Below are 12634 nucleotides of genomic sequence, written 5' to 3'. Positions count from 1 at the left end.
CTCATTAGTCACATTGTTTGGCGATTGACCGTAGTTGTCATGTCGTGGTTGTCACGTCGTCATTTTAGAAACCGCATGTGCTCTTGAGTCCATTTTTGTTTCACTAATCCAAATTCATTTTTAGGGAATGAAGTTTTCTTGGCGTAGAAGTCAGAACCAAAAATGTTAAAAGTTTGCAAGCCATTTCTTACTAGCCAGTTTTACAATACCAGGCAACTTAGTGACATAACGTTTAAATGATGAATTTACCAAGTGATTGAGTGCCTAAACTTACGTGATATATATTTTTTTAATTGCAAATCTGATCGTATAAAAGAGAGCAATCCATAACTTATTCGGTCTTTTTCACATTTGAGCTAGACTTTTCTTCCCCCTCTTAAAAGAGGCCTTCTTGTACTTGATACGCACAGACAGGTATGGCTTCTTTGGAGTCAAATGGAAAAATATTTGCCTGCAGGCTCACAGTTTCTTCTTGGAAATTCCTCAGACCAACCATCACCTACACCAGCCCTCTCCTTCGCCAGTCACAAATGCATGCTGGAGTTGTGATTCACACACAGCCAGATGGATGACTGCCTTTTCGCTCCGCCTCATTAGTTAGCTGCTAAAAACACAGACTTAAGTGCATCGCAGCTGTCAATGACTATTCAAATAGTTAAGAGAGTGAAACACAATCACCTTGTTGTTCTTCTAGGCTTTGAATCGATGAAATCCGAAGAAGATGGTCATCTGTGGCTTTTCTAGCGTCACGTTAAAAGCTATCAATGTCTTGTTTTTTTGCCACGTCTACACAATGTGTTGGGCACAGAACAGCAATGGAAGCAGGACAGCACAAGCTTGGCCAAGTTTGACTTTGGTTTCTAAGTGACTGAACAGGAAGTAGCCTGGTGTCTCTGCCGTTGGTTTGGACTTAAATCCGGCTAGTCAGGCCAAACTCTGGCACGTGTCCCACCACATCGTGAGTGACTTGGATGCTAAGTCATTTCCAAAAGGGGCACAATACCAAAAATGACAAATTGAGGCAAAGGGTTCAAATGAGCTGATAACGGTGTCGGAAGAAGGAGACATTGGGGATTTCCTCCAAAGTGACTTAAAATTTGCGTATAAACTCTAGTACCATCCATGTTGACATCGGCTGATTTATTTGAACTCTTTAATGTGCAGAATATGTACGCACAAACCCTTTCAGGAACAAAGTTAAAAAAAAAAATAAAAGTCCTCCCTCTCTCTTCTCGTGTAAAGCGCTGGTCCCCCTTCAGAGATCTACACGGGCAGGCCTGAACAGAACGCCGACCTGCCAAACGTACTGAAAACATCTGAAAAAGCTGGCAGCCACCCCACTATTTCTGCAACTCAAACATGCCGGCTTGGGAGGGGGGAGGGTGTGGGGGGGGGGAGCAGCTCGTTACACTGTGCCGTGGAGAATACATTAGGTTTCATTAAGTTTCTGTATATTTCTCAAAGAAATCACTTGATCAACTCTTACCTATCTGCTGCGCGTTGTTCTCGCCGAATCGCAGATGGATGCCGTTGGAGCACTTGGAAGCCGTGCCGTTTACAAGCGCGCCGCCGTTTCGCTTGATGGAGCCGCTTTTACCCGAGAGAGGCATGAAAGTGGGGTCCAGGTCCATGATGAGCTGGTTGAGCTGATCGATGGAGTTGTCAATGTCCATGGTAAGAGATTTGAACTCGTCGTCTCGTTTGTTGTTGTTGTTATTGTTCAGTGTCGCTTGTTCCTTGTGAGAAGCGGTGCCTCTCAGAGAAGACATTGCTGAGTCGTGCTGCTCCAACGTCACGCCTTCTTTGGGTGAACGACTCCTTTGCTTGTTCCCTTGGTACCTGTCTGCATCGTTTCCATCCTCAGGCATGTAAATTAACTGTTGTGCCGCAACCATCTGTTGCTGGCGGACCCAGGACTGCGTGGAATAGCTTCCCTGTCTGTAGACGTGCTGCTTTTGCACTGAAGCGCTGCCGGGCTTGGAAGTAGCCACAGAGTTGCTCCTGGAGCCAATATGGCCCCTTCGAGCATCACCATAATGTCTCTCGTAGTCCTCCATGGGAGAAGGTGGCGGGTGGTGGAGCTGAGTCTGGCTTTGGCATTGCTGTTCCTCTCCTCCAGGACTGCCAAAGCCATCTGAGAGGAGGGAGTTCTGGCTGCTTTTGTGGCAGGACGACGACAAGGTCCCAAAGCTGTCCACGCTATGCAGATCCTGGCCTGTGATGACCTCATCATCCAGGATGTCCGTTTCCCTCTCTTGAGGACCTCTTGAGGGATCGCCGTTAATGTGCACTTGAGCTGGGACGATCTGATGGATGCCCACTCTTGGGGCCGGGTCATCCATCTCCTCCAACGAGGGGTCCTCCACTCCGAATCCACTCAACAGCTGTTTGAGCTGGACTTTCTCCTGCGGGCTGGGACCCTGGTTGGAGCGGACGGTGGCGGAGGTCACGGCCGCGGACGACGCTGTGGGTCTGTCCGCCCAGAGGGAGGTGCTAGACAGGCCCGAGTCGCTGCTGACGGAGAGGGCGTGATCGCTGTGGTCTGGGCTGGAAGTGGCGGAGGTCGTGCAGGTCCCCCGACTCAGAGTGGTCGCGCCTCCGTTGGGGGTCTTCTTGGTCGCAGTTTTATCTTGGCTTAGGCTTTGAGAGCGTGGCACTGAAACATAGGAAACCAAAGTTTTACGGTATGAATGCGCCATCACGTCATTACATTATTAACGTATTTTCCGGACGATAAGCCGCAACTTTTTTTCTAGATTTTGAACCATGCGGCTTTTCTGTGGACTTTTAAAGGTACTGTTTATGTACCTTTATGTGCATTCACAGTAGAAAATCTTTCTGTACATGCAGAAAACAACTCTTTTTTTTTTTTACGTCTTTCCTTTGAATGAACTTTTGAGTCAGCAGTATACAACATGGAAAGGTGTATCTCTTTGTGGCTGAATTGGCCAGTGGAGGATTTGCGCCAGTCTGACATGGAGGGGTGAACATCTTCTGGTCTGGAGGAAGTCTCAGACTCTCCAGAAGTTTTCAATAACTGTACAAAATGCCCCTAGACTTAATGCTAGTCACTTTTTCAAAATAAGAATTACCTGGAGGATCGGAAAAGTTCCTAATGCAAACCGAGATTGTCAGAGACCTTGGCACCTTGACACTGTTTTTAAATTCTCTAATACTTTTTGTGGGCATACAAGTTTTTTACTGCAACTCCTTGCATTCCATCAGGAAATCTAAATGTTCATGGAATGGAAAAAAAGACACACAAGAATCGGAATACTCTGATGATATACAAGACCTGGAGTGTCTTCTGTGTGTCAGACGGCTGCACATCTTGACAGTTTTGACCCCTGCATTCCTCACCCTTCTCCCCGCCGACTGCCCCTTGACCCTTGGCATATGTCCAAACAACCTCTTTAATCCTCGAGAAGCAAAGGAGGTCAGTCGTTTGTGACCGGGCCGAGTCGCCAATCCATCACTACAGCGACATCGGGAGCAATACTAGAAGAATTCTGTCTCACTGCTGGTTTAATTTTATGATTCCGCTGAGGGTAACCAAAACCATACTTGACTCACTTGATCTATGGCTTTAAGTTCAAGCCTTTGCCTCACACCAGATCGAAATACCAGACACGCATGATAATGCTCTCCCTCCTCCTGCTGCTGCTCCAGTATGTACGACTTACCCCCCACATGCGCAAACACACGGGCGGGAACGTGCATCCGGCCTTGCCGAGCTGCCTCGACTCAGCGTTCCAGTAAATCCCTCTCGTAACATTCCGAGCAAGGTGCAAGCTGCGTTACAGGCAGATGTTTCCCCCCTCGGAGCTGACCATCACTTCGCTGTCATTTCACCCCAACGAATAATCCTACCTTTTCCACAAAAGGCAGGTGGGCCCACAGGAGAATCCACATCTCCTGAGATGTTGTCGAGGAGCAGAGGCCATGCGGAGACACGGCAGCGGACATGGCTTTTACCCCGCCGGATAATGTTCAGGGTCAAATCGCTAGAGTGAGTTCTTTCTCCGCTGAGAAGGTGAGTGTGTTTGCACTCCACACAAGGAGAGTAAAAGGTGGGGGGGGCTTGACATCACCAAATAAGGGCAGAGGAATGTAAACACGTGAGGCGGGGCTTAGGGCAGGGGGGGGGGGGGGGGGGGGGTTTAGCCACGGGAAAGGGTTACCAGACCTCCTGCCCTGCATCAGAGAGAGACTACCCCAATGAGAGGGGAAAAAAAAAAAAAAGGAGACCGGCCCAGAACGGATCAGAGAATGAAAACAACATTCCTTCATGCTGACTTTTCACTCTTCAGAACGATGCTTTTTAATTAAAGCAGTTGCCTTCCACTCTTCACGAGAAGCCCGGTAGTTGTCCTCCTCTTCGCTTGTGTGTCATTAAATCACATTCCTGCCATCTCCAGCGTACAATATCATCCAGAAACAGATGTGGCCTACGCTCAATTATGGGCTTCTGTAATCACATTTTGCCTTCATCGTGGATGGTAAATTCTGGAGCACTGATTTTCCTCATGGCGTTCTTGCTTGGTGTGTTGCACAAAAACACGCATGGATTCATGGAAAAACATGTTGAAGTTATTCGTTTTGTAGTAAAGTTCTGATAGAATGTTGTGTAAATATGACAAAGCGTTAATGATGAACAGCAATGGTTGGAACTGCGATATAAATTAGCATCACCAGACCGATCTGTTCAATCGGCATTAATCGTAACATGACAGGCAGATCTCACCTTTAAATATGAACTTTACTGCGAGATTCTATAGCGAGCGCTCAAAGTGGGAAAAAAACGTACCTATTCAACAAACGTTTTCAGCTGTTAGCGCTCTACAATGACGCCGTTTTGTCAGTAAACACCCTCTCCAAGCTGCTTTTAAAATCCCATTCTTAATTCACACATGGGGATGAACACACATTGGGACTGAAAAGAAGCCATTGAAGTAAATGAGTTCTTTCTCCCCTCTTCAACACACAACATCTTAGCACTTTTGTGGCAAACACTTTTTAGACTTCCCCGGGCCGTGTCGCTTCGGAGGCTGTCAAAAAAGGGGACGCCATGTCTACCAAACTGCTGGGAAGAAGATGTCGAATTCCCACAAAGTCCCGCTCGGATGTCGTGTTTACATGAGAAAGCAGGGCTGTAAATATCCCACATGAATGCCCCACAATCGAGCCTGAGGGGGGGAAAATTGCGGCTTTGTTCACGACGGCTCGATTTTATTGAGGCAATAAATGTTGATGCGAGCATAACGCAGCTCATTTTCATCAAAGTTTCATGAAGGCATCCAGTGACTCATGGGAATTGGGTGGATCTGCGTCTATTCTGGGAGGCTGTTGTGAATGGCGCGGTTGCGCGGAGAGCGCTGACCACGGAGAGGACAGCGCGCCGCCAACCTCTGAATGCCGAGGCGCTGCTGAGGGTGTGCGATGGTTCAAGCGCAACTATTCATTTGATGCAACAACAAAATAGAAATGCCCTGAGAACTTACTTTACAACAACACTCCGACCTTATTGCAGCCACTACACATCAATTCATTTTTCTTCCCTTCTCCAGCCATCCATTTTCTTTTGTGCTTGTCGTCTTTAAGGTTGCGGGTGATCCGGAGGCCTATGACTGATTTTTAACACACACCGGTAAAATATTTTTGAGAACCCAGTGATTCTCAACTAGTATGCCACACGCGAGTGCCAAGAAAAAGAAAAATGATCCAATGCCAATTATTTGAATTAAAAAAAAAAATATTATTTTAGAATATTTTTTATAATTTATAAATATAAAATTATTTTAAAATGATCATTTTCTTATCATTTTTGGGTGTTAATTTAAGTATGTCAACCAAATATAGAAACAGGCCAAACAATCAAATGCTCTTCCACTCGATTACTGAAGGTACCGAAACGCAACTGCAAACCCGATATTTGCTCAACAAGTTATACGATACGTGTACAGTGTGGAGTACTTACGTGCTGCGGTACCTTCTGCGTCACACATGTTCTGGTAGGAGTCCCAGCGGATCAGCGGATCGGCGGTATTATAATCCACAGTAACATCCACGCCGTTATGCCATCGGTCAGCACCTGAAGCCAAAAGAAACATCAAATCGAGCAATGACCTCTCTTCAGTACAACTCGGGGAATATTGGACCATAATAACTTTGGAAATATTACGACAGATAGAAACCAAATTGCAGATGATGACTTTTATATTGCTCTCTAGCATCCATGTGTGCAATTCTCACGTCCAACGGGATTTATTTATCTTCAGAAGAAATCTGTATTTCACGTTTGCTTGGAGCCCGAAGCCCATTGCGTGCCTGACACGGCCATCACAAATCTCTTCATATAAACACAGCACTTTATGTTCCAAAATTTGTCACGACGCTGTTAGCTTAAATGTACGGCGGTTTCTCGCTTAACGCAATAAAAAAATAAAAAATATCAAACAAATTCAACCCGATTTTGCTCGTTCGTAGTGGCACTAACTTGCAAAACGGCTTTTCATCCTTGTGTTTACTTGAGCTACACTTTCCAACACACATCCAACGGAACGGAAGTTCCTCGTAAATGAAGGACGCTGTAAAGGCATTTTTTAAAATGCATTTACAGGCATGAATGAATCTCATTATATTGTAAGGGTGTTCCTAATGATGTGGCGAGTGTGTGTGTGTGTTCAGCACAAGCACACAAACACACTTTCTCTCCATCTGGGCTCCATGGAAGCACACGCTGGGCTTCTGTACCTCTCTGTCAGCACGCACTTAACACTACATTTGTCATTTCCCCCTCTGCAACATCCCGCATCCCTTTCTCCCCCCAGGGAGGTAGAACAAGGTGCGCTTAACAGGGAAACGGGGGTGTCGGTGGGCGTAAGGAGTGTCTGTTTTTCCTAAAACAGGTTTCTGTGTTAATTAGTGGAGCAGAAAGGAGCAGAGGGCTCTGGAAATTGTGTATGTTTGTCACACAACGGGTAGAACGTCCTCATAAGTCAACAACGGGACTTCAGCTTAGTGATCTTCTAAAACATTTTTTTTTTTCTGTGGCTTCTTTGTGTTCTTCATCACAGCATCAAGACCACCATTGACAATAAAGAGAACGAGTGATGGTAACCATAGAAGGGGAAATGGAAAATTTGCTGTGACATAACATACGTCACCAGTGTTAGTGGTTGTAGAAGCTCGGCTGTTCCCGCCACGCAGTTCCGAGCCAGTTGTCGGACAAAAAATGTCATTTTAAATCTGGACGAAATAAGTCAGTCTATTTTTTTTAACTGAACGGATGTACATCACAGTCTCTTAATATTTTTCATCAAAAAATCAACAATCAAAAAATAACCGCATACTGTGATTTATTTTATTTTATTTTTTTCTAGTGCAAAGGGCTCCATTTTATATATATTTTTTTTAATCTTATTCAGGTACGATGTTTGCTTGCCATTCCAAGCGAGCAAAATAAATATTTGGTCAACACGCATTCTAGTATAGGGCAGTACAAGAGCAAGCGAAACTAAGTGATGTTCTCCATCTAGTGGTGAATGCTGATATTACAACTTAAAACTTATACTAATGCAACTTACCAGGAATCTTTTCCGGTCCCTCTGAGAAAACCAGCTCCACTTTGCCGTACTCTGGAAATCTGGAATCTGAAACAAAACACAAGGATTCCTTGTGAATAACAAAAAAAATTTCTGTGATTTGGATTAGGTTTTTGGAGACGATTGTTGGTCTTAAAGTGCCAGGAAGGATAAATTAAACCCGGCGTGCTTCTCGAAAAGGCAAACAAGTCGAGACCTGCTGTTTTTTTTTCCATTTTCTTTTTTTGTACCTTTGTTGGCAGCTTCCATGTCCTCTTTATCAAACATCAGCTTATAGCCCTGCACTGCTCCCGTGTGGAACTGCAGCCTGAAAATCACCTCACGCTCTGAAGAAACCTCACTCTTGTGGTAACATTTAATCTAAAACGGGAATAAAGAAAATACAGCCAAGTTGAAAAAGAATCGTGATGTCATTCGGGCATATTGCGCACTGTTTATTTTCCTTACCATAATGTCCCCTTTGAGAAGTTGGGCAGGCTCCAGAGTGACGCAGATCCGCCCCCTGTGGCCGGGACCGATGTGACTGTCAGGGAAAAAAAATCCTAATCAAACTAATTCTAAACTCCTAAATTGGATTAAACGGGGAGCGATGAGATTACTTACTAAATTCCAGATGAATACACCGCTTGCATTCCCTGGTAGACTTTGACGTACGGTCGACATACTGGGAAAAAAAAATGGATTTGGTGGAATTCTAACTTTTTTTTCATTTTATTTTAGACATGAATGTGCAAAAATGGTCTGCTTCATTGGATAGCATATTTTTCTTCTACTTGAATGACACTTAATACTAATATATATTTGACAGGATGTTGCTAACGGCTAATGGCTAGCGTGGAAACGGTGAGAAAAAATGTGTCTGATGTCTTCATGGGGTGAGTAGTTTTATATTATTTTGTTTTCATTTCACCTTGGCTAACTTGCCCAAAAGCTAACAAGAGGGACCATGACCATTGTACGCAGCGCTTCTCAATTATTTTCTGTTACGCAAGAAAAAATCAATTTGCGCCACCATCCCACCACCAACTCTCCGCCGCAACTATATTTTCGCATTTTTGTGGCAAAACAAACCTACACCGTAGAGTTAATAATCCTGGCGCACAATGGGTAAAGAGAACGCCACTGCCAACTACTGGAGTGGAAGTGCAATTACACTCTATTCTAGTACGGCGGGGGGGGGGAAAGCCTGCTCCCCAGGGTCACACGCACCCCCCTCAGAATCGCACCGCTTTGGTTGTATTTGGCCCACAGGTGATAGTTTCTCCTCCTTTAAAGACCGAATGTGTCTGAGCATGTGCTCGTGTGGAAAACACTCTGATGTGGTCACGTCTGAGTGCCGACTAACGCTCTTCCAGGCGCTGCAGACGTGTGTGGCGCTAAACAAAAAGACTTTTAACCTCCAGAGGACTCAAAGTTGGGGATTCCGTGGAGGATGATGCAGTGCAGGAATAAAGGCGAGGCGTTGATCTTCATGGATCCGCTGAGGAGGCTGTTGAGGATCCAAACATATCTAAAAACACACCGAGATTATTCAAAGTTGGACGGTCAAGTAAGGTAAGATTTGAACTTAATGTTCCCGTCTTCCCGATAGTTAGACGTTGTATATTTATAAAAACCTGTTGTCGTAGCATTTGTTCAAATTAGAAATTTTTCATCATTTTCTTCTGTCTACTTTGCGATAGGCAATTTAGTCAACCAGATTGGGTTAGCTTTATTATTAGCGATCTTATTAGCTTATTTTAATGGTAACCTTCAGTCTTAGTTTAACGTACCATTATTTGGGTAACTTTTTTTTTTTTTAATCTCTTTTAACACCTTCAACTAATGATGGGAAAATGAAGCTTCAAATTTGCTTCATGAACCAGTTGTTGTATTTTTGAGTTCTTTAGATGGCACTGTTGGTTTAAATAAAGCGTTTAAAAAAATGGCTTTCAGGCCAATGTTGAACAGAGTGCCATCTCCAAAAATACTACAACTGGTTCATGAAGCAGATTTGAAGCTTCGTTTACCCGTCACTACCTTTAACGCTTGAAGAATTTCTCCGACTTTGATTTGCAGTCGTTACTATGTTTGCTTGTGTATTTGATTGGCGTATTAGCTTCAGCTAAATTTGAGTTACGCTGTCTTTGCGTGATAGTAATGTATTAGTAGCTTCATATTAGGTTAATAATTTCACGTACCCTAACCAAAAATGTTTTTTGGCACAAAGGTAGGTGTGATGATACTTTTTTCAGCATTTTTAGTGACATGTCCTCGTATTAGCCTTCTTACTGGCTTGTGTAGCTTGATTTATTTACTTGCTAACTTTGCTTCATGTACCGTCACATTTCGTTTCATTATCATCTTCACTTTTTAGTTCTTCTAGTTTCATTTCAGGCAGAATTATATGGTTATGCTGTTTTAATGTGACAGTAGCTTCATTTTTAGGTTAATTTAATGATTGCTGGTTTAGCTAGCAAAAAAAAGAGGCTTAAATAACAATAATAATCTTCAATCTTCATTTTTACATCTACCTGTCCTGTAGATCGGTAAAGAAGGGGAAGACGTGTATTTAATTATGATATCTGAAATTTTTAAACATGGCTTCGTAATAAAGTGCAAAATGACATCTCCCCTAATGTTGCGTTCCTATACCCGAAACTGTTTCGGGTCTTACCGCTTCTGCGAAGGCGTCATGAGAGCAGACACCTTATCATCGTAGTATTTCCTCATGGCGAAGCGGTCCAGTGCCTGGTCAGCACTTTAAGGGAAGATGGGATGAAAGGGGGGGGTTGGGGGGGGGGATGCGGAGACAATTTATTAAACACTTCCAGCAACAATGACTCAGAGAGATTCAAGTTGTGCTGCCCCTGTCATCAAAGTGCGTTAACCCTGACTTGTGCAAAGGTCAACACAGACACACATGCATACACATGCATAATGGCGACGAGTGAAAGTAAGCTGAGGGACAAGGGATTCCCGCAGAGAGGAAGAGAATGGCAGCTTTAAGTAAACAGGGAGGCGGAGAGGAGGCCGTGTGTGCACAACTCGGCCATTCAGGCATCCCTAAAACCAACAAGCGTGGGGACCCTCGTGCCTCCCCCCCAAACCCGTCCGCGCACAAATCTATTCTTTTGTAAATCTGACGCATTGTTTTCCTATCTCTTCCTCTGACGCTCTTGTTTCTTTTTTTCGACTCCTGTCTTTCACGTTCACCTTCCCGAACCGAACGCAAACCTTTTTTCGCACTGACATTCTGCGGCTGTTTTTATGCCATTTAGATTGAACCCTGTTACGGTTTTTGGAGAGCCGCGACTGTCACAGAGTTACACGTCATCCCGCAGTCCGATAGATGCGGAGTGATGTCAGCATCAATGCCTGGTGTGGCATTTATAAAAAAATTGTTGGACAGCAACTGTTGCTTTCAACACGGATCGGCGAAGTGAATGTCATCGTTTTTTATTTTGGGGGGGGGGTTTTCGAAAGCAAATCATGTGGCTCAACTTTCTTGATTCTTGCTCAAATCTCGACTTTACACAGAACTGATCGACTGGATGGGATCAGCAGATATTTAGCATGTCATGCCAAATCTGGGATCGGTTCTAATGTCATAATTTGCCGATTCATCAAAGTCAGATTTGGTCAGATCCTTATTGATACTTTAACAAAGAGGAATTGTTTGTTGTAAATAACTGTCCAACAATTATCAGTGAAATTTGATCATTCTGTGCCACTTTTCACGTTGTCATATGGTATGAAGAATAACTTTAAAATTACAAACCCAATTTAGTTCCAGGATTCAACATCTCTGCAAAATCCTGGCAACAGTGAATAAATGTAAAGGTTGTCTTTGCAGACTGGGTCGGCCGAGTAAAAAGAGTCCCAGTGACTGTCCAAGTTGAAAAGATGTCCTGAAAGTGACACCGTGGCCGGCAGCAATTACAGTCACCGCTTTTTTTTTTCACTCCCAAGTTGATTCATGTCATTCTATATGGGGTGATTCACCGCTTAAATTGTGTGGTTTCCCCCCCCCTCTCCTTGTCAGCTTCTGAATCACATTGACCTTGAATTACCAGAGGTAAACAAATGACTTGACTTATTTTTGCGGTGCGCCGAATGAGTCACGGCGCATTGTTGTGGTTTGTTTGCCGGCGACAGGGAGTGGGCGAACGATGACAAACGGCGTCTAGAACACAAACATCGACATTTCGAGACATATGAGCGCTTACCTGGCGGATACGTCTGTGAAATGCACAAAGGAGGAAATGACAACACCGAGCCGCCCTTTGCCGCCCTGGATAACCGCAGGACGAGACATGAGATTCATCAAGTTAAAACAACCGAGCAAAGTCAAAACAAAATTCAATTCTGGGATGCTTAGTTTGGACTTTGCAATTGCAAATAGAACTGTCGGGAGATTTTAAGATTCCTCATGGTCATACTAATATAATACTACATCATATTAAATTATTAATATTATTAAAAGTATCGATATATGGTTTTATGAATCGATATCAGGCTATGAAAAGGAAAATTGATTTTTTTTTTTTTTGTTTGTTTGTTTTAAACCCAGCCCTAGTTTCAACATCAACGGTCATACAAGTGTTAAAAAAAAGAGAACAAAAAAAAAAACGTAATAAACACACTGCTTAAAAATCCATCAATTTAAACAAAAAGCCACAGAGCAGGCTGGAATATGGTATGTCATCTAAAACACACTTTAACCATGAATCTAAAATACTCAAACGTTAAAGCTTTGTTTGTTTGCCATTTACGAGAGAAAAAAAAAAAAGAGTTGCAAATGCTTACCCTGCAGTGGATAACCACCACGTGCAGCGGGTCCGCATTGAGCCAGCTCTCCATGGCTTTACAAATGGTGCAGATCTTATCTAGAGGCGGGGCGTGCATGTCGGGCCAGCCTGTATCCAGAGTCTGGAAACACACAACACAATATGGATGCATCAAAACAATTGCAATGGACTTTCGGCTTTTATAAATGATTTTTACATCGAATTGCAACAGGCTACCGCTTATTAAAATTGAATTAAAAA

General features: G+C 43.7%; 1 protein-coding gene across 3 annotated transcripts in view; it reads right to left on the bottom strand.

The window, feature by feature from the left end:
- LOC148326390 (tensin-3) overlaps positions 1-12634 on the bottom strand; it is a 30950-nt gene that overhangs the window by 9319 nt on the left and 8997 nt on the right. For 2 of the 3 annotated variants that reach the window (XM_088310856.1, XM_088310857.1), the window contains 10 exons: positions 12393-12515; positions 11813-11877; positions 10261-10344; positions 9002-9114; positions 8208-8268; positions 8052-8127; positions 7835-7964; positions 7587-7652; positions 5978-6091; positions 1487-2656 (listed from right to left, as the gene is read on the bottom strand). In XM_088310856.1, coding sequence (XP_088166982.1) covers positions 1487-2656; positions 5978-6091; positions 7587-7652; positions 7835-7964; positions 8052-8127; positions 8208-8268; positions 9002-9114; positions 10261-10344; positions 11813-11877; positions 12393-12515 — 2002 coding nt within the window. The remainder of the gene's footprint in view (positions 1-1486; positions 2657-5977; positions 6092-7586; positions 7653-7834; positions 7965-8051; positions 8128-8207; positions 8269-9001; positions 9115-10260; positions 10345-11812; positions 11878-12392; positions 12516-12634) is intronic. The other variant, XM_088310859.1, reaches the window with a different exon arrangement.

Source organism: Idiotropiscis lumnitzeri, chromosome 12 (genome assembly GCF_059441095.1).
Source record: "Idiotropiscis lumnitzeri isolate Australia: NSW breed Sydney's pygmy pipehorse chromosome 12, RoL_Ilum_1.0, whole genome shotgun sequence".
Classification (NCBI taxonomy): Eukaryota; Metazoa; Chordata; class Actinopteri; order Syngnathiformes; family Syngnathidae; genus Idiotropiscis; species Idiotropiscis lumnitzeri.
The sequence above is the reverse complement of the archived record's forward strand: the minus strand, read 5'-3'. Positions and strand labels throughout refer to the sequence as shown.